Below are 23,094 nucleotides of genomic sequence, written 5' to 3'. Positions count from 1 at the left end.
AGTTTTAATTCTGTGTTGCTATTGATAATGTGCACAATGAATATATCACATGATACATACATAGTAAACAAAGGCACTGAGGCATTAGGAATGGTCAGTTCTCTCAAATATTTAAAAAAAGTTTATTTAGAATTTTCAATATAAGGCATTTATAAAAAAAACTACAGTTTAAACAAAATCAATATATTTTTAATACTACTAAAATTTTACAGTACACTTTATCCTGACCTCTACTAAAGCACAAAATTTACTATTTGCTTTAAAACATTTCTCTAGTTAAAACTTAAGATTCTCAGTATGAATTAACAAATGACGAAAAATGGCTTTTAAAAGTACAATAATGTTTTAAAAATTGTAAATAATGTTTCCTGAGAGATATAAATAAAAAACATCTTTTGTTGTTTTTAAATTTTTTTTTAGTCATCAATGGATCTTTATGTTTTTACTTATAAATAAATATAAATATGTAGTGCGAGGATCGAACCCAGTCCCTGAACTACACTGAACTATAGCCCTAGCCTCATGAAGAAGATCTTAACAGGGCTCACATTCCCTTTTTATCTCTAAACTCTCAGATTGAGATCCCAGGCCTCACCTGGAATGTTTTCAAGTAGCTTTTGCTGTGCTCTCTGTTTTGTTTCCTGACTTTGTGCTTTGCTTCTGATTGTGGTTGGTGGTGCCAATTTCCCATTTGGCCAAAAAGCATCCCGGAAAACATTGATGTAGTAAACCAACATCTGCTCACTGAAAATCCAGTTCACTGTGTCCCGGATTTGTCTTTTAAGAGAAAGAAGAATGTTTGCATGAAGTTTTTAAAAATTTTACACTCAGTTCTCAAAAGGCATTCATTAATGGATAGGTTAAGATACAGTTTGATCTAAATGTTTGATGAATGAACTGGGAATTCCATCTTTAAATCCTGGCCATGAATGTTATTTTTAATTTGCATGACCACTCATTGTTGATTTCTTATCTTCTTATCTGTATAGATAATAATTGAAAAGTTTGTTTTTTGAAGCTTATGACTAACTGTGCATAACACTATGCACTAATTTCTCCATGAAGCATTATAAACTGAAAACATAAGTTCCCTTTTAAGATGGTTAAAAGTGGACTGCAAAACCTACTTGTGCCCCTGAAGTCCTGGAGGAGAACAAGCTTGTTCACTAGTTCTCTCTAAGGGTTACTAGGGCAGATAACACCAGGCAGGATGCTCCAACCCAGAGGAAGCATCTCACATGCTCAGAGCAAGGGAAAAGATTATCTCTTTCAAAAATATAATACCATCTAGCAAACTGCAAATTTCCATAGGAATGAAAATTAGGCAGATGTTTGACTTGCAGTTATACATAAATGGTTTTTATCTGGTTACACTGGTCTTCCACCCAGCCTTATTTCAGTAGTCAAATTTTAACTGGCTACAGAGGCAAGTAAACTAAAGTTCAGAGAGCCCAGAAACAGTAGTGATGTTGGGAGGAGAAAGCTTCTAATGAGATGGGAAAAAATATCATCTTAGACTATTAGTGCCAGAAAAACCTAACTTCAAATTTGATTCATGAACAATAATAAATCATAAAGCTCTTAAGGAATCTGACTTTCTAACAAGATTTTTAAGTGAATAACATGAGGGTTTCAGAAATGCTATTGAAATACATGTTTCAAGCCTAGTAGTTCTTTCCACATGGTAGTCAATCACTATTGAATGAAGGTCTAGACTCTACTGTGAGTCAAACTGCAATGAATTCTATTTGAAACTGTACATCTATATTGCTTTTTAAACTGTGCAATTTAAATCTAGACCAAGTAAAACAATTTTGTTAATTAATTTAGTGGCACTCCTGCCTTCAGAAAGAATCTGCTGACTTTCCTGCTTACCTTCCTAAAACAATATCATGCCAGCATTGCGTTTTCTGTAGTTTTCTTTTGGGTTAATCACTGGCACTCCATGAAGAAATGAAGTAAAAACTTCAATTTACAACTTATAATTCAGTGACCCTTACTAAAGGACATCACCTATGCATTTTTGTCAATTTAGGTCTGATTTTTCTATGAGCCACGACCTGGAAGAAACTTCGTAAGCTTCTAGTATATGAGACCACGATTGGTACACGGCAAGAGGCCTAGCCTGCATTGCTGCATAATTTTATTATGTATTATCATCTGCTAAAGGCAAAAATAGCAAAGTTCCAGGTGCTCCATAAGTCTCTCTCTGATAAAAGATCACTGAAATTTTTCTACAAGTCTCTCCTATCTTCTTGAAAATAATTGCCAAATGTATTCACCACTCACAAACTACAGCTGCTCATTTTATAATTAAGAGCCAATATCATAAAAAGGAACAAGGAAAAGTATAGATGATTTGTTGAAACTGACTAGAAAAATAAATTAGAAAATCTCAAGTACTGAGAAAAATCAGGTCATTCTGGAAATTTCTTTGACGCTTGTCAACACCAGAGTTAAAAGGTTTGCTTTAGACTGAAACGGTAAGTAAAAGGGGCCATTTTTCTGATTAAAACAAAAGCCTATGATTCTAGGTTACCTAAACAAGGCCTGAATGCAACTTAAACTACTTTTTAAAAAATCTTAGAAATAAAAGAAGTAAACTTTTGTTTATGACCACAAGGAAAACATATTCTATTTGAAAATTAGTACAAAAGAGCAACAAATTTTCTTTGTTTCCTATAAAAATTTATAACTCTGTATGGTAAAGCTATTATGTTAACCTCACGTAAATATTTAACAATAAATTAATCTTTCATATGGGAAAACCTGACAATTTCATATTAAAATATATTTTACCATACAAAAAAAGAGATTTTTTTTTCACATGTCTATTCTGCAGGAAGTCATAATGCTTATCTCCTGAAGAGTTTTGAATATGGAATTACTATTTAAAAGATTTTTATAATAGCAGTTCCAAATTTCAGGCCTAGAGGCTCTTGAGACATAGCTGAGTGAGCAGGCACAGGCCAGGAGGCCAAGCTGGGTTTGCTGACCAGTCTGGTAATCTCATATAACCCACATGATTTCTTAGATTCTGTTTCCTCACTGATAAAATGAGGAGTTAGACTAATCTTTGAGACCCCCTTCAGAACTGAACCTACCTAATAATTTCAATTTGACTTCTAGTGACTGCATGATTTTGCAGTTATTAAAAATTCCAATAATTTCCTAGAAACTAATATTATTGTTGATGAGTTTTTAGTAACAGACCCAGGGTTTTCATAAATAAGTGGCCAAAATGTGGATCACTTTTTATGAAACTTAGAAAGATGTAAACATATATATAAGTATGTATACATACATATGTATGTGGATAATGTAACTTAGTTTATAATTTACATATGGCCTAGATAGACCCATATACCCCCACCATGGATAATAGATGTTAACAAGAAGGACTGACATGTTAATGCTATCTTAACTCTAAAAAAGTTAATACACAGTTTTATTTCCCTCTAAGAAAATACTTGCCATATAATGCCCATCCTATTTTCATTATGGCTTAGTGTCTAAACCTTGGTCTAATTCAATTACTATTGTATGACAGTAACTAGTCATCCTGATCAAAAAGGAGCTCTGTAGAACCCAATCCTCTGACCACTTCAGTCAGAATACTGATACTAACTCAAGCTTTTATCATAAAATTCACCATGCTTTCTGCAAGAGAAATTCAGATATTTTCTTCCCTATCCAATTAAAATACTTATAGTTAAATCATCAGGTGGGTACTATACTATAGGGTACTTGGACTATTCAGTAGGGCATAGATTCAAGTGTTAATTTTGTAACACTTACTTGTTGATGGTTCTTCCAAAAGTGACCTGAACGAGAGCAATTAATGTTCTTCTCACCCATTTAAACACTAAAATATAAATCAAAGGAAAACTCATCATAGGATATCACAAGACATTTTCATAGCTGTACAAAGCATAAAAATCTTACCACTTAATTCAACTGTAGACCTGATACCTATGCTTTCTGCAGAATTTGGATCTAGCTTACCAAACTTCTGCTCAAGAAAACTCTAAGCTTTTCACTAAGCACCTAATGAGAAGAAACCTAAGAGTTTTTGTAGCTCTCAATGGCTTCAGAAGAGCTAGGTTAGCAGGGACAAACAGTACTTTACTTCCTGTGCTTATGAATACTGGCAACAATGCCTATTCCTTAGCAGACAGTGTGATTTCTACTGCAGATTTCTGACTGGATAGCTGACAAAATTTGCTAATACATGGCTCTGAATGAGAAACATCTGTAGTAAAAAGTGACAAATATTGTGAAATATTAATGAAGTGACAGTTTTAACTGCTCGCATTTGAGTAGTAGTTTGTATATTGTGTATTTTATATATTTTACGTGTTTGGGGGAAGAATCATGAACTGTAAAAAGTGAGAGTCCTGAATGGGATGGGGATTCTGCAATCTCCTGTGCTGCCTCTGAGAGCAGCTGAGTGTATATCTCCTTTTCTGAACCTTCTGAACCTCATTTTTTCCATCTAAAGAAGGAAAGAATTAGTGTTCACTTTTTTACTTGCTCTGAGGTGGTTTTTTGTATGTGAAGGGCCTAAACTTTTCTTATTAACATAGAGATATATTTTATAGGTGAAGAAAAACGTTATGAGAATATATTACATCCACCAATTGGAATATAAACTACATTTTTCATTTGTATGTTTACCTCCAGCTACTGTAATGTTTGGCTACTGACATATGAGGAAATGAGAAATTCAGATTTGGCTATAATGGAGCCACAAGTACAGGCATCCTGTACCCAGCAAGAAAACCTAAAGGACTAAATCACACATGCCTTTGCCCAAGGGCAGCCACACGAGTACATACAGACCTGCCCCTTGACTAAAACATTCTGAAATCCTTTCAAATTTTTCTTGAATGGCTCTAAATGTCCAGTTAAAGTAGTATTAATCCTCTAGGAAAAAGTCAAGTATTAGAGTCAGAACCAGGTCTCAGAAATGCCTTAAGCTTCTTCATGGAATTTGCTGGAAGGTTACCAAGCATGTAGACTTGTTCAAGTTAGGGTGGCATTCAGGCTGGGATGAGCATTTCTGTCAGAGATGATAACTTCAGGCTGCCTTTCTAGGGCAGAAAAGAGGTAGCTCTACCCAGAGGGTGTGAGCACAGTGCAGCTCTAGAAGGAATGCCTGACTGCAGAGTGGCTATAGAGAAGGCTGTATTACTGGCTCCTTTTTGTATACTGAACAAGAGGAGGAACCAAAACTGGTTTTACTAAATATTCTCTCTCATCACTGATATTCTCTTTGTCTACTATTATTTCTTATCCTTCTCCAGTCCCCAACCACCCCCATAACAAAACAGTCCATGTCTCCTTTCAAGGTTTCATTTGTTCAAAGCTACAGAGGCAGCTGCAGCAGCACAAGGATTTTGCTGATGGCAAATATATCACATCTCATTATAAAAGATGTTCTATTTATTCCCCTCTGAAATGTCACTAGCAAAACCAAATGTACTTCTGAGCAGGCATTTGATGGAGAGTGTGCAGGATACAAAGAGCATTTTGAGCCCTACTAATCTCTCTGCACCTATCAAAAAGAACACACCAACAATGGCTTGTATAGTGTGTCCTCATTCTTATACCTCCAATGGGAAACTGGGAGGATTCATGGCTTCATATGCAGATTTCAATGAGGGAGAGTTCGACTTTGGATTGAGCACTATTTTTTTTCTATACTGAATCAAGTTAAACATCAGTGTACATCTCTTTTTCTATAGATACATTATGATAAACATCAATGTAACCTTAAAAGTATCTAAAATATGGAAAGACTATAGACAGTTTATTTGAAGGAATTTTTCATGCCCAAATGATATTCTATCTCATGGATATTTCTCTTTTTTAAAAATATATTTTTAATTGAAGATGAACACAATATCTTTATTTATTTATTTTTATGTGATGCTGAGGATTGAACCCAGTGCCTTCATGTGCTGAACAAGCACTCTACCACTGAGCCACAATCCCTGTCCTGGATATTTCTTAAGTAACTACCTTGTCCATCCCTCACCTCTAAAGTTATCTTAGTTCTAATTTTTGTTAATTAAATTATGCTAAAATAAACCTCTTTACATATAAATCTCTGCCTTTAATGTAGAAATAAATTTCATCTATTGCTTAATGTAAATTACATTTTTGGATTCCTGTTAGTATAAATTCACTGAAGGCAGAATCTCTACATTTTTGTTTCTCTATATGCACTCAAAGGGAGAGTGATTAAAATTATATATCTTCTTAGCTTAGACTTAGGAGAAGTAAAAGTCTAATGATCAAAGATAATTCTGGCACTTAAAATTTTCTTGCCTATTTACTCATTAGTGCATGCATCTGGGCATTTTTACTGATTATCTATTATGGATAAGACATTGTAGATGCTGAGGATTAAAAGACATATGATGTATTCAAATTTATAACAGAGCTTTTTCATTTGCTAAGAATTTTTAAGTGACATGTTTAGGAACAAATGTAGGACCAACTTTGCCTCCAAGGAAAAAATGCTAATCTGAGTATATAGAGCCGTTGTGTCTTCTAAGTATATCTCCTTCAGAATCACTAGGGTGGGATTTCTCAGCCTCAGCATTAGTCATTATGGACAGGCTAACTCTGTTGGGGGTGCTGTCCTGTGCACTGTAGGATATTCAGGAACATCCCTGGCCTCTACACACCAGACGCCAGCAGTACTCCCCACCCTAAGTTGTGACAACCAAAAATGTCTCCAGACATCACCAAATGTCTCCACTCCCTACATTGAGAATTACTGCTCTAAAGGAAGAAAGGAGGCCAAAAAATAGGTCCAAAAAATATGTCCCTGGCCACATGCTATACTAGCATCAAAACTGCACCTTTAGCCAAGATTATTTATTATTCTTCTATGCAAAATAGTTTTTGTATAATAATTTTTAGTAATATGGCAATAAATACATGAATATAAATACATATCTAACGTACTTCAGAAATAAGGAGACATTAAATTAGTCCCACTTAATCAGTAAATAATACTAAATAATAACAAAGAGGCTTACTTCCTCGAAGTTCAAAAATCTCCCCAATTAACATGAAACATGGTTCAGCCAAGGCATCTTTTTTCCCATCCACATCATCACCATAATCTGACAGGTCACTGTCCTCCTCCGTCTCCTCCTAGGGGTACAGCAAAGCCACAGGAAGTAGGTTACTTATCCAAGAAAATTACAGAGTTGTTGTTGTTCTTCAAATATAAATTCCAAACTATTTGCTCATGTTTTAGCTTCATAAAATCCCTCAACTTTTACACAAAAATCTATCTATTTTTCAATGTGGAGGACAAAAATCTGTCTGACCTCAGGGAAAAGTAAGATTCCAAAGCCTAATTCAAAGTTTAAAATAAGCTAATTAAAAAAACATTCAATGGTATTAATAATCAGTGAATTCATAGGCAATTTAGAGTTTTCTAAAAATAAAACTATTTTGAGTTTTAAAAGTAAAGTTTAACAAATAATTTTACATTCACTGCTTTTTAAAAAATATGTGAATTTTAAAGTAATGCAGTTATTTTTTAAAGCTCTGCTTCAAGCTTTTATTCTGTACTTCAGCTCTTCTCATTTTCTGATCTGCATGTCAGCAAGTTTCAGTTCAAAATTTCTTATGTCAGGCACCAGGCTAGTGAAAATGAATGCAATGTGGATCCAGACTTTTCTTGGCCAATAGCCACTGGAGAGACTGACACATACACAGGCAGCTATTTTCACCAGATTGGATGAAGTATTATTACAGACATTCAAACACCAGCCAGTGTGAGGACAGCCGAGGAAGTCATTCTCATGTCTGCATGGAGGAAAAAGCCCAAGTCGTGGAACCAAGTAGCCGACAGGACTTTGGACCACATCAGGAGAGCAGAGGAAAAGACTGAGGAGAATTTCTGGAAGAAGGAGGAGTTCTCTGAAAACAGCTTGGCAGAATTCCAGCAACAACGAATGCTTCAAAGATGTGGGAGGAAGGTGAACAGTAGAGGAAGCTACTGACCCCTTCAGATAGTACCTTCAAAGTGCTTAAGCCATTCTAAGAGGTTCTGGCATAAAAAGGAGGTAATGGAGGTAAACTAGCCAAGTCTAGACAGATGAAGGAAAGAGGTGGGACAGTAGCTGGGGAGGGAGGCAGGTCCATAGACCTGAACATAGGTGTGGGTATGTTCTATGGGACACATAGGGATCTCCTAGCTCACAAGGTGGTAAAGCCATGTGCACATTTTCATGGCCAGTTCCCCTATGCAAACCCATTAAGCCAATCCTGGTGAAGAGGCATGGCATTTGCCAATGAACTAAGAAGCAGCAAAATTTCAGAGATGGTTTTATGCAATTTGCTACAGAGTCAAACAAGGGGCCTCAGTGACCTACACATGAGAGCCTGACATCTAGAATATGAGACTGATCATGTCTACAGTTTCTTTCTATTCATTCCATTACTCATACATATTGCTGACATATTCATCTTGCTTCAAAATATTCCACAGCTCTCTATTTCCTGGAGATAGTTTAAACTCCTTAGCCTGACATGAACCCTGCCTTCTCTTCCATTAGAGCACCACAGAAACCCTCCAGTCTAGTCCAATGACCTACTAACCATCCCACAAACACATCCTTCCTCTGAACCTTCAGTACTGGTACAACTACTCCATAATGACGGTCTTCAATCTGCTTCCCCATCCCCAGGGATTGTCTCCTATGGAACTTCTCATCCACAGTTCACTTATTCACCTTGTTTAGTAATCATTTTATTTATGCATCTTAACTTATCCAGGTGATTAATAGGGGAAGACAAGCAGATGACCCAAAATATAACAGAGATAATAACTGAAGATGGACGCATTTATTCTTTCCCTTCCTTAGTAATATGCATTTGCTAAGATTCTGTTATTTCAAACAGCCTTCAAAAAAATATCTACTTAAACATGCTACAAAAGTGGTAGCCTTTGGAGCACTCACCTCCTGATGGGAGAAGAAGTCACGGGGAAGTTTTTCCAAAAATGAGGATAATGAAAAAGAGTTTTTTTTCCCCTGCACATCAATGACCTTGAGGTAGTCAGGAGAAGGGCTCAAAAAGGCATAAAGTGCTTCACTCTGACACAGTCTTTCATCTGAAAGTAGCTTCTGCAGAAGAAAGAGGATTAATTACTCTAGATAAGAAATGATCTGTGCTGCTGGGAGCTACTACAAGTAAGGCAAACACATACTCTGCAGAAGACTTGCATGGATATGTGCAGTAGCAACTCAGACATAGGAAAGGAAATTAAAAGTGAGGGACACTTAGGTTAAAATTGATTGTGTCATGAATTTACTTTCATCATAATTCTGAACTTAACCCCTTCTCTCCACAATGAACTTTATATAAGATCAATTCTCAGTGTTCTTAATAGCAAATAATCCTCTCCAGGGTGAATTCCCTAATCACTGCCTGTAGGAAATACTGTGAAGATGATGGAACTCACTCAACTCTGTACCACTTTGAGCAACAAAAAATTTCTACTTTACAAACAACTCATAGATCTCAGAGGCCACTACCTTTGAAAGATAACATTCACTCATCTGTGTTTGGGTAACTTAAATGTCTGCAAATTATTCATGAATACCATTACACAACCTTTCATGGCTATGTTCAGACTTTGTATGTCTGCTGAAAAAGAAACTTCTGAATTCCATGGTGGCCCTGCCTGCCAGCAACAGTTTCATTTCACTGTGATCCACCACCTTTGAAACAATGCTTGTTTACATAATTACATAACTGTTTTTATTGGACCTTAAGCTGGAAATTATCTAGAATTCTGAATGTACTTATCTGACCTAGGGGAGATGAGGGCAGAACATAAATTGAGTATGTTTATGTACAAATACGATAAGACAGTAGAATCATCAATGTAATGACAAAAATGTGTCTATCATTCAAAATATAGAATTTAAGAGTGAATAAGCCAATGAAACTATTACCATTTATGACGGTCACTACCAGAGGAGATGGAACACTGTGGAGCAAAATATGCTTCTGATAACAGCAACTGGGACAGTGATGAGGTTTTTTTAGTCTCAGAGGGATTAGTCCATGAGGCTTACAATCTGTTCAGATGGCAAATGACCTGACACATTCTATAAATCCACCTAGAATAACCACTTCTGAGAGGACTCAATATTATGAAACTGGGGCCAAGGGAAAAATACCCCATCACCAACAAAAAAATAAATGAATAATTAAAATTGCAATGAACCACCAGCTAAGAAGTAAAAGACAGAAAATAGTGTTAATGAGGATGTGAAGCAATGAGAACCCTTACATGTTACTGGTGAGTCTACACTCACATTGAAAAATTACAATCCTTAGGTATTAACATATATTCTCCAAACAACAGGCAGTAGAAAAAGCCACCCTGTAAAAGCCTCAAATTCTAAACACCCATCAACAATAGAACAGATAGAGTGTAGTGTGTTCACACAAAGAAAAATCTATGCAGTAATGAAAATGATCTACAACTAAAACAACACTTGCATGAATCTCATGAATATAATGTTGAATGAAAAAGACACAAAGGAATGTGCACTGTATATTTTCACTTATATCAAGTTCAAAAGTAATGATAACTATTGCTTAGAGTCAGGACAGTAGTAAGTTTCCCTTGGTGGGGATAAGTGATGCAAAAAAAGCTGGCAGCTCCTGACCGTAAGTTTGGCACAGCTGGTGAGAACAAAAATCAAACTAGTAAGCTTTCAGGACAATGATTACTTAACTCCAAATAACTCATTTTCCTTTTCATATCTAAAACTTTTCACTTGCTTACCTGTAAAAACTTATTTAATTGATTCTTTGACTTTTCCATAAACTTGTGATCTATAGATTTGAAAGGCAGCTTGCTAAGAGAAGGCAACTGGACTTTTTTAATAGAAGGGACACACTGTAGGAGAAAAGTTAAATGTTAGTGTTTTAAAATTATATCTTAACCTTTAAAAAGATTTAGACTTATAATTAGAACAAAACAAATATCTTCCTCCTGTACTTGTGCCTCTGAGATTTAAGACCTTGAAAATCTATCCACTGTAACTAGACTTAAAAGTATCTGGACGAATAGTGCATTTGATGGAAAAAGTTAAAGCTCATCCCCAGAGCTAGAAATACCTAGAAGACATGAAATCATGAAGCTAGGCTGATAATATGGAGTTGTAATAACATGCACAGTAGCACATTATGCTTGGTATGAAAACCTGGTTCACAAAATTTTCCTACTAGAGCAGTATTTCTAACATGTTTGTAAACAAAGTGACCCAAGTTTAAAAAAAAGGGGGGTGGGGGAAAAAGCAAACTTGGGTTGTAGTTTTATTATGCCCTGCAATGTCAAACTGTAGAAAGTAAATACATTAATCATAATAAGATATATTAATAATTAATAACAATAGATTGCCTGTTATGGATTAAGTCATACATTCTATCAGACACTGTGCTAGAAATGTGGAATGTTATTTCATCCTTAAAACAGTTCTATGAAATTTTAGGGAAGTGAAACAGCTGGAAGGGAAGATTACAATCACCAGGACCCAAAAAGGTACTTCCTGTCACAGCTGCCAACAGGAAAAATTCTCACAACAGGAAATCTTGCAAGGTAAGAAATGGCAAGATTAAGAGAAGAGCCCAGCCATCAGTCCACAAATGAGGAAAGATGATTAGACAAAAGGATACACACAGCATTTTCAAAATTTGTTTCTTATAATGCTTTAGTGTAATTATTTTTTATTTCCTAAATATATTTAATTTTATGAGTACATTTTATTTCAAAATTGCCCCTAAATGCCTTTCCTCCTTCCATTTTTATCAGCAACTAGCTTGATACTAAACTTTGGTTTCACAAAGGTTTGCCACAGGGCAAACAATGCAATTTTCTGTAGTATCAATTTTACTCAACAATTTTGGGAAGAATTTATTCTTACATTCAGATAAATATTTTGCTTTCTATATTGCTGGAGTGACCATAGTCAATTTGAGAAATTCTGTATTACGTATGGCATTTAGTTTGGGATATCATCCTTTAAAAAGCAGTTGAAGAAGTTCAACATTCAGAAGCTAGTGATTAAGAGAGTTTAAAAAAAATCACCTTAGGAGACAAGATTAAAGGAAACAGACATATTTCATTTGCAAAAGAGAAGTCTAAGAGGTGACCACAAGAGTTTTTCCAGTTGTAGTTAATTTTGTGCAAGACAAAAATAGACTTGAATTAAAGTAGAAATGACTGAAGAGCTTTTCATTGCTGGGGAAACAGCAATTATCTCCAGTAGGAAGAGAGTTAGAGAAGATTCAAGGTCTGAGGAAAAGTAGGAGAATAATAAACTAAAAGCAAGATGATCTCAATTCTAATCCGATTTGTTCACTATGAACATGTCTAATGACAGACAAGTCAGTTAATTCTTGAATCAGATATAAAATTATCAAATATAAAAATTGACCTAGATTAGTGGCATGCAAACATTTTTGACTAAAACCCACAGTAGGAAATACATGCTACATTGCAACCATAATGTAAATACACATATCCAGGGGCGGGGGTTGTGGCTCAGTGGTAGAGCGCTTGCCTAGCATATGTAAGGCACTGGATCCAATTCTCAGCATCACATATAAATAAATAAAATAAAGGCCATTGGCAACTAAAAGATATTTTTTAAAAAATAAACTAGGCATTGCTTTAAAAAAATACATCCGTCCTTGGGCTGGGGTTGTAGCTCATTGGTAGAGCACTTGCCTTGCATGCATGAGGCCCTGGGTTCAATTCTCAGCACCACATAAAAGTAAATAAATAAAAATAAAGATATTATATCCATCTACAACTAAAAAATAAAAAATATACATATCCATATGTGTATCTTATGTACACATATAAAACAAAAGTGAAACAGTGGTCATTACTGCAACTATTATTATTAGTAAAACACAATAATGCCTAATATATGCCGCATGTTCTTCTAAATGCTCTGTATACATTTATTCCCTTAGTTCTCACAATAACCCTGTGAGGTAGGTGAACAGGAACTATTAATATTTCTATTTCACTGATGAGGAGAGTATAAAAAATTGAGTGATGAACCCCGGGCCACATTTTTTTAAGTCTCTTTGTGTAAAGTTAGGATTCAGAGTGGAGCAGTCTGGAGGCTCTAGAGGCTGTGCCTCTGTTAGTAAATGTGAGGGCAGCCAATATACTTTACTCTCCTACGTAACTCATAATTGGTTTCACTTCTCATTAAGGGTCACAACTGGCAGCTTCAACACCACTGGCCCTATGTGATCCCTGGTCACTTGTAGCTCTGAGGCTCTATGGCAATTTACAATGAAAATTAGACAACTGTCTGTCTTAAAGGATCAGACTAGATTTGGACCTATGACTAATTTCCAAATGTCAGGCTGAAAATGTCACTGTGCCAGTATCAACAGCAAAGAGAAAGACTAATCAGTTTTCTTATGTGTGAAAACTAGAATGAACTCTTGAATCTCTTTGTGCTCAGTAATGCTAGAATCTTGCATTCATGAGTTTTCATACCTCACTAAGTTTCCGGTGTAAATTCTGAAACTCACTGAGCCTTCTTGGGACAGTCCAGTTTTTAGATTCAACTCCTCCAACTTCTTGTAGGCTTACTGTGACAAAGTAACAAGGCATTTGCTCACCATTCTCTTCTGTAACCTTGAAAAAAAATCAAAATCAACAACCGAAAGCAAGGTGAGAGGATGTAGTAGGAAGGTTTTAAAATGTCCTCTGAGCCCTCCCTCTCCCTGGTGTGCCCTGCATAATGCCTGGGTCTATGAACATGGATTGTATTCTGACAATTAGGTTATGCAATATGGCACAAATCTTCAGACAGAAGCTATCTGGGTGGTTCTAACCTAATCATATATGAGCCCTTTTAAAAGCAGAGAGTTTTTTTCTGGCAAGTAACAGAAAAGGAAGTCAGAAAGTCTGGAAGTCCAAGAAGGAGGCCAGAAAGGAAATAGAGACCTCTGATCTTCAACCACAAGGAACTGAATTCTGCAAATAAACCTGAAAATCTTGGACACTTTTTATTTATTTATTTATTTTTACCCCCAGATGCCCCAGATAAGGACTCAGTCTGGCTAATGCCTTGACTTCAGCTTGTGATACAATGGACAAAGAACTATCCATACTGTACCTACTTCTGACTTACAGAGGTGTGAGGTGATAAAGGGTGCTGTTTTAAGCTAAGAAATCTATTATACAGCAAAATAAAACATACACAGTAGGCTTAACCTCTTAAGTGTACTTCCCTGACAAAACACATTCATAGCAAGCAAAGAGTTATCAGATAGTGAGAGCCTCTTTCAGGGAAGGCTTGAGGGCCTCCTCGGTTCATATCAGGACTCAATAACCCATGATTGCTGTTTTTGTGAAATTTTACATTGTGAAATCTTACAACTTAATTCTCACACACATGTATACATGCCTGCCATCATAATTTAGAATAGGCCACTATTATTTTTAACCTAAATAGATAAGAAAATACATTGAACATTTGTCTAAATCAGTATCAAAAACTGAATTAGAGAAAAAGAGTCAATAAGAAAGGCAAAAGGAAGAGATGCAAAGTTTACTGAAAAAACCCACTCTGCTCTGTGAGGTAGGGAAACTGTTCCCTGCCCCCATGGATGGGAAAGTAGAGGCAGAGACAGGGTAATGGACTTTCCTAGGACCACACATCTGATGAATGGGTCCCCCAGGATCAGAAGTCAAGAGTCTGGCTCCATGTAAATGCATCTTCCACACATTTGTATGTGGGATTGCTTTGTGATTGCTGGCTGTCAGGTGACTCCTCTGTATCCATTTCCCTTATCTTGTCAGTGACAAGAACCACAGCAAACCCCAGTGTAATGGCTGATGACCAGGGCAAAGTACCTTTGGGGATTTCCACTTCATCTCTCCCTCCTTCCCTCCCTGAATATCTGACTACTGGAAATACCACAGATAGCTCTAAGCAATGCTGAGGTGACGAAATTTGTGTTCTTTCCCTTCAACAGGTTTCCTCTACTACCCTTTGACATTATGTACCCTTGAGCCCATCACGTTTCTAGATTTCACCCCAAATAATAACTTCATCTGCAATTACCAACTACTATATTTTTCATATGGTATTCCAAGGCCTTCCCTGACCTCTAAAAAGGTATACTGTCATATAGCTGCGCTAATGGGAGTGACAACAAGTGCCAAAGGGCATTTGGTTAAACTCTTTCAGGGAAGCTCTTGGAAAACTGCTTTGTTTTATCATCTATCTAGAAGTGAACTTAAGATTGTGAATTTTAAGCCCTCCCCCAGCAGGAGTGTCAAGTCACTCATATGATAGCAGAGAAGAACAAAGACAGCCATTTGAAACAATGACAAAGCAAAACAATAACAATACCTTCTCAGGATATTGCTATCTGTACATAGTAGACATGATTTTTGTCTCCAGGTTTCCACCTGAGTGACAGGAGGGAGTTGTCATGCCTATAAGAAGCATCTTTCCTCCGAAGTGAAATTAGAGTCTAATTTATGTAACTGCACACTGTTATCCCATTCTCTCAAAGAACAGTCAGGTAATTAAAAGGGAAAACATTCATTATTAAAGAACTTAGAATGTCTGAGGTTTAAGCAATTCAAGTCAGCAAGATGGAACAATCAGATGTTCTTAAATTTTTAAAACTAAGTTTCAAAAAGTCCTTTCTATTTTATTTCAATCATCATCGGAAAAATAAATTAACCCTAACCCTGGCCCTAACCTTCAGGTGCATTAAATGCTCTGATAGCAAAGTTGCTTGCAATTCTAGTGAACAAGAGCAACTTTTCATACAAAGCAGGGTAAGATCAGATCTGTATCAAGCAGCCTGTGATAGTTACTAACTCCAGGCAAAACTGAGTGAAAATATTGAGGGAAGGAAGACAGCAGACAAGTATGGTCTAAATGAACGAGAGAGATTTTCTAGCATCAGTTTTAATTCTCAAGAACAAAATTTTGCCTTGTAAAGTCAAACTTTAAAATAAATATCAGGCAAAAGTAGTGAAGCCTACCTCTCCACTGGTGATGGACGCTTTCCACAGGCCAAGGTTCTCACACCACCAATCTGTTCTCGCCATGTGCAGTTGAAGGTCTGTGCGTTCTTTCTCTATTAGAATTATTTCATCCTTCAACTTGGAAACAATCTGCCATAGGAAAACATCCTGAGAGTTATGAAAGCACTTAAAAAGCTATGCAATTCAGCAAAGTGTCAGGATACAAAATTGACACACAAAAACCAGGTGTGTGTTTTTATATACTAACAATAAACAATCGAAAAAGGAAATTAAGAAAACAATCCCATTTACAATAGCAGCAAAAAGAATAAAATACTGAAGAATTAACCAAGGAAGTGAAATATGAAAACTATAAAACACTGATAAGAAAATTAAAGACAACAAATATTTACAAAGACATCTCAAGTGCATGAATTATAAAACTTAATATTGTTAAGAGGTCAATACTATCAAGAGCAATCTACACATTCAATGCAATCCCTATCATTATTTCTATGAATTTTTTTTGTAGAAATAGAAGCATCCCATCCTAAAATTCAGGGAGACCCAAATAGCCAAAATAATTTTGGAAAAGAACAAAGTTGGAAGACTCACACTTTCTGATTTTAAGACTTACTACAGAACTACAGTAATCAAAACAAAGCAGGACTGACATAAAGACAGACCTAAGAACCAATGGAATATAAAAGGGAACCTCAAAGGAAACATTCCCCTATACAGTCAAATGATTTTCAACAAGAGTGCTGAGACTATTCAATTGGGGAAAGATGCAGTTTTTTCAACAAATGGTGCTAGAAAAATGGATATCCATGTGTAAAAGATGAAGTTGGATCCTTATCACATAAAACAAATACCTGAAGATGGATCAAAGACAGTAGCTTAAGTAGTACAGAATTATAAAAACAAAATAAAGTATAGGGGGAAAGTATCATAATACTAGATTTGGCTATAATTTTTTGGCTATGATACTAAAAGCATACTCAACAACAACAATAACAAAAATAGACAACTTGGACTTCCTCAAAATTAAAAACATCTGTGAATCAAAGAACACTATCAACACAGTAAAAAGGCAAACCATAGAATGGGAGAAAATATTTATAAATCATACATCTGATTAAGCTTCAACATCTAGAATAAAAAAGGAAATACCTAAAACTCAAAGATAGCTAAAAACAAACCAAAAAAAAAAAAACCCAAGTAAATAAATAAATAAAAACAATTACAAAATGGGCAAAGGATTTGTATAGACATTGCTCCAAAGACAATTATGCAAATGGTTAACAGACACATGAAAACATGCTCAACATTACTAATTAGTAGGAAAATGCAAATCAAAAGCCCAATGAGGGCTGGGGTCGGGTCGTGGCTCAGTGGTAGAACGCTTGTCTAGCATGTGTAAGGCACTGGATTTGATCCTTAGCATTGCATAAAAATAAATAAATAAAATAAAAGGTATTGTTTCCATCCACCAAAAAAAAAAAAATCCATTTCTCACTCATGAGGAGGAACAGAAAGAATAAGATAACAAGTATTTGGAGGACATGGAAAGACTAGAACCCTTGCATACTGTAAAATGGTGCAGATGCTATGGAAAATAGTATGAAGGTTCCTCAAAAAATTAAAAATGGAATTATTAGACCCAGAAATTCCTTTTCTAGGTATACCCCCAAAGAAATGGAAACAGAATCTCTTAAGAGATATTTATGTATTCATGTCCATAACATCATTCATTATTTACAATAGCAAAATGGTGAAAGTTAGCCACTGTTTATTGGTGGATGAATGGTGGATTAACAAAACAAAACGTGGCATTCACCTGCAATGAACTTAAAAATGAATAAAATTCTGACACATGCTACAGGATAGAAGAACCTTCAAAGACATCATGCCATGCCAAGTAAAAAAAAGCCAATCATAAAGGATAAATACAGTATGATTCCAGTCATCTGAGGTACATCGAATAGTTCAATTCATGGAGACAGAAAGTAGAATGGTGGTCCCCAGGGGCTGGGAGAGGAAGAAATGGGAGTTACTCTTTAAGGGATACAGAGTTTAAGTTTCTCACAATGAAAAAAATTCTGCCGATGGATGGCGGTGATGGCTGTAAAACAACATGAATGTCCTTAATGCCACTGAAATGCACACTTAAAAATGGCTTAAGTAGTAAAATTTGTCATATATTTTTACCACAACTTTAAAATATAAATATATTTAAAAATTTTTTCTGCTTGTCATCATCTTGGATCTCTTATGAGAAAACCTACAGGGTTATGTAACTCTGTAGCTTAAGGACTGCAGCTTTGCCTCCATAGGAACTCTCATGAATATGCAGTGTCTCCCAGGTTTCTTTCCTTCCTCAGAAGGCCTAAAGGAAAGCCCTCCCGACTGTGCCCTTTTATCATCAAAAAGGGCTGTGACTACTTCTTAGACAGCACTTCTGCTGGATGAGGGCAGGTGTCAGGCTTTGCTCCACAGTGACTAGCACAGCATTATGCATTTACTCATCATTTCCATTACTGAGATTCTTCCTCGTTAGTGATATACTCCCAATATTGACCTAGAATTGGAAAGTTTGCTCCAGTCTCACAAAATTTCTCTAGAGAAATAAAACAAAATAAAATCTGGGCATTGGATTTCAGAAAATCAAGCTAAAAGGCCAACTGGACATCCAGTAGCCAGTGACACTGTTAGTGCAGAGATTCGAGAGAAGAGGAATGGTCAGCAAACTCCTGACTTTCTTTCTTGAGGGGAAGAAGACTATACTATTATATGCATAGGGAAATGGTCTGATTCATAATTAGACAGTTAATCCACAAAAGTCTTTCTAGCACAAGATTTTTGTGGGGTGTGTGTGTTCATTGCTAGGTTACTAAAACCTTTTCAATATCCATCTTAAGCTTTAAAAAGTCAATTATCAGATATTTTATTTTTTACCAATGTGAATGAAGGACATAGAAGGAACACAATGTGTCCTTCTGGGGAAAAGTACCAATTGCCTTACATCATGCAGCCCTCTATGCCCAGCACAAAACTGCTGAAAAGCAAAGTGCTCCCTGAAGCAGCCTGTGGACAATTGGATTTAACAGGAAATGTGGACTATCTTTGCTATGATCATAAGATTAGTGTTCAAATTAACCCATAATAACAGTGAATCGCTCCAATCTCTTGAGAATTCCTTCATGTAATTAAAGCTCAGAATGTTTACTCCATGCTTATTAGAGATTCATGTAAGAATAGCTAAAGAATAACTTTGAATGAAATGATGAACCAAACAGAAAATAATGAAGATTTTCTAGTTCATCTTTCATACTGCTCCCTCAAAATACATTTTAATTTATAATGAGATGAATCCAGAATAAGAAAGTCAACTGTTCTTAAAGAACACACCATATTGCAGATACTGATCATCTACCGTGTCAGCTAATTCTACTTATTATCTCAAAGATGTTTCTATCAGTGGGAAAACTGCAGGGCTTTACAAGTTCTATATGTACCAATTGGGGGGAATGATTCTATTTAAGGGGGGAAATAAACCTCTCTTAAAACAACCCAGGAAAGCTGAATTTTTTTTTCTCAGAAAATCATTAATGATTACTAAAGTGTCTTTCATATTAAACTTTCTTTTGCCTGATAAAATTTATTTTCACTACTTGGGATTAAACCTAGGGAAACTCTATCACTGAGCTATATCCCCAGCCCATTTTATGTTTTATTTTGAAACAAGGTCTTGCTAAATTGCCTAGGCTAGCTTAAAACCTGTGATACTCCTGCCTCAGCCTCCTGAGGAATTATAGGTGTGAGCCACTACACTTGACTCCCATATAATTTTTTAAAAAATCATTACTAACAGAGTTTATACACCTTTGCAGAACTTTCTTCTTGTTTTTTTTTTCTTCTTTTTTAAGGAAAACTCACTGGTTTAACTGGATAATAGACAAATAGATGTTATGATTATATAGATTGTGAATAGGTACAGAACACATTGTTTCCTTACATTTTATTTCAGGAATATTCTCTTATTACAAAAGCATTTGAATCTCCACAAAAGAAGTACTAAGTACTAAAGAAGCACTAAAGAAGAAAACCCAAAGTGATCCACTTAAATTGTTTTATTCAAAGTTGCTCTGTTGGCCAGTTTGAAACCCTCACACACACACATTCAGGAACTGCCAGAGGAGACCCATTTGGCTGAACAAAGAACATAAGCCATACCCTGTGAGAAAAAACCTCCAAAGAGGCATAAAGACAAAGCAAAAGGCTGCCACACAGCTTAGTCTGAGAAACGCCAACTAGCAAAATACTGTTTACATTTTTAAACTTTCAAATTTTCTTGCTTTTAGAAAAGCAACTTATTTGTCTTCACAATTCTGTGAGATTTTCTATTCTTGTGTCAGTAGGAAAAAAAATTTTCCCCCCCAAATTTGTCCTTGAGTATGAAACTTACTTCCAGAAATGATTTCAGCACAAGAGAAAGCTTAAGCCTCTTCCCCCCAAAGGTACTGTTGGCAAAGCAGAATCAACTGTGAGCAACTGGTCACAGCAGATGACTCAGAAAAAACTCCAAATCAGAAAAGACTAAAAACAAATGCTTTTCTAATTCTATCCTAGAAGCAAAACCAAAATAATACAAACAAAAATGGAATTTGCTCATAGTTAAAATTCTTTTTTAAAGAAATTGACATTTCTCAACATAGTTTGAAAACTAATACTTATCAAATTAAACAAATAGAAACTCAGAGACAATCTTTTTTTTTAAATAATTTTTTGAGAGAGAGAGAGAGAGAGAGAGAGAGAGAGAGAGAGAGAGAGAGAGAGAGAGGGAGAGGGAGAGAGAGAATCTTAATATTTATTCTTTAGTTTTCAGCAGACACAACATCTTTGTTTGGATGTGGTGCTGAGGATGGAACCCGGGCCGCATGCGTACCAGGCAAGCGCGCTACCACTTGAGCCACATCCCCAACCCAGAGACAATCTTGAAAGCAAAAAAGAGTTACCTTCTTGTCAGGTTTTGGTGCACTTTGAATAGAATTTAGAGCTTGCCTTTTATATTCAAGTTTCTCATTTAGTTCTCGGAGTTTGTTGACAGCAAAATTGGTATGTTCATTAATCCCACTGGCACCTTCATCTAAAGGTTCCTCACTAGCCTCATTTTCCAGGCCCTGGAGGAAAAGCCACACACCACCATGTCTTATGATGATAAAAATAAATAAATAAACCTTAGCAATTATTATCTTTTATGCAGATGTTATATCATCACAGGACACCATTCCAAAGTACTAGATTCCAATAAAGGAAAAAATACTTAAACAGAATGCTTAGAAGCAGAGTGTTTTCTTTTTTCAACAACGAGAAAAATTGAAGTAATTGGTATTCAGAATTGTGTTGAAAAGGGAAATATTTAATAACCTGAAGAAGGTGGGAGAGCAGGGTTGCATGGTGTTATTCTCTAAATGGTACATCCAAGGAAATCTGCATAGAACAAGGGAAGGCAACTGAGTTATCATCCCAACTTGATCTGAAAAATCTATACCTAATCTTTGACAGAGATCTTGCTTCTTTCCTAACAATATTATGAGAAACTAACGTAAGTCACTTTAAAATAAAAATTCTAAATTCCACATTTTCGTAAGTACTTTGTTCGGTCCTTCTCTTGAAGACATATTTTGTAAATTAATAGGCAGATAATTTTACCAGCAAAGTAGCATTTGAAAATGACCTAAGTGTAATAAAGAACTACACAACTTGGAAAAATCTGAATAGATTACCAAACAGCACAGGAATTAGATTTCAGAATAACCAACAGCACACAGAGCACTGAATGGAGCTGCTGAGAAGTATCTTCTGGTTTGTTCACTCTTTAATTTTCTTCCAGACTTTCTTCTTCTAATTTTTACATAAGTACATTCATTCATTCACTATTTATTTTATTTATTTATTGGTACTAGGGACTGAGCCATGGGTGTTTACCACTTAGCTATATCCACAGCTCTTTTTATTTTATTGTTTTTAATTTTAGAGACAGGGTCTTGCTATGTTGCTAAGGGTCTCACTAAGTTGCTGAGGTTGGCTTTGAACTTGTGATCCTTCTGCCTCAGGATTACAGATATGCACCATCGCACCAGGCCTAATTTTTATTAACTGTAACAAACATAAAGTTAGATTTTTTTTCCAAAGACAAAATAATAGTACTGGTAGTTCTAGAAAAACAAGATGTTTTCATTTTTATTCTTTCTACTCATTGTTTTAAATATATGCATTATTATGTAATCCTATACCTTGTACTCATTAAAGTGGGTATTCTACCCTTTTCAAAAAATATAAAGTAGTATATTTTAAGGCTATAATAGTCTTCAAAATTATAATTTTTTAGCTTCATTGTATTCTACTGTACTGACAATTTATGGAGGTGTATTTCTATTGTTGTTCCTGCTATGAGTCAACTCTTCTTTTTTTTTCTTTCGTTATCTCACTGCCTCAGATGTACTAAAACAAACTCCATCGTGCTTAAAAAATTTCCTTCATTTTAATCATTTTCAAACATTTCTAGAAGTTACCACTTCCAGGATTATTGAAACAAAGAATACCAATAGTTTTCAAAAAGTCAATAGTACACATTGGCCTTCTTTTAATCCTAGGTGGTAGACCTTTTATGAGTTTGTTTATGGTTACCTCTCACTTCAACTGTCAGTTCAAGTCCTTATTTGACTTATCTTTTTATTAATTTGAATAATATGTTTTACAGCATTTGCTAAAATATTAACAATTTAAATATCTGAAGTAGGAAGATGACAGTTAAAACAAACTGTGATCTATCTTTAAAAAAAAATTGCAATGAGTAGTGAGATGACCAATCAGTTCAGTGATTTTATATGTAAAGAACTAACAGCCAGGCACAGTGGTGCACGCCTATAATCCCAGCAGCTCAGGAGACTGAGGCAGGATGATTGCGAATTCAAAGCTGGCTTCAGCAACAACAAAGCACTAGGCAACTCAGTGAGATCCTG

The 23,094-nt window shown here is 35.6% G+C and overlaps 1 protein-coding gene across 6 annotated transcripts in view; it reads right to left on the bottom strand.

The window, feature by feature from the left end:
• The window catches only part of Snx25 (sorting nexin 25), a 110,322-nt gene that overhangs the window by 1,729 nt on the left and 85,499 nt on the right, over positions 1 to 23,094 (bottom strand). For 3 of the 6 annotated variants that reach the window (XM_040294414.2, XM_040294420.2, XM_005329215.4), the window contains 8 exons: positions 21,085 to 21,249; positions 16,085 to 16,216; positions 13,571 to 13,711; positions 10,832 to 10,945; positions 8,991 to 9,155; positions 7,053 to 7,170; positions 3,799 to 3,865; positions 596 to 777 (listed from right to left, as the gene is read on the bottom strand). In XM_040294414.2, coding sequence (XP_040150348.2) covers positions 596 to 777; positions 3,799 to 3,865; positions 7,053 to 7,170; positions 8,991 to 9,155; positions 10,832 to 10,945; positions 13,571 to 13,711; positions 16,085 to 16,216; positions 21,085 to 21,249 — 1,084 coding nt within the window. The remainder of the gene's footprint in view (positions 1 to 595; positions 778 to 3,798; positions 3,866 to 7,052; positions 7,171 to 8,990; positions 9,156 to 10,831; positions 10,946 to 13,570; positions 13,712 to 16,084; positions 16,217 to 21,084; positions 21,250 to 23,094) is intronic. The other 3 variants (XM_078031042.1, XM_078031043.1, XM_078031044.1) reach the window with 2 other exon arrangements.

The sequence above is a fragment of the Ictidomys tridecemlineatus genome, chromosome 14, assembly GCF_052094955.1.
Source record: "Ictidomys tridecemlineatus isolate mIctTri1 chromosome 14, mIctTri1.hap1, whole genome shotgun sequence".
Taxonomy (NCBI): Eukaryota; Metazoa; Chordata; class Mammalia; order Rodentia; family Sciuridae; genus Ictidomys; species Ictidomys tridecemlineatus.
This window is presented reverse-complemented; position numbering and strand designations above follow the sequence as displayed.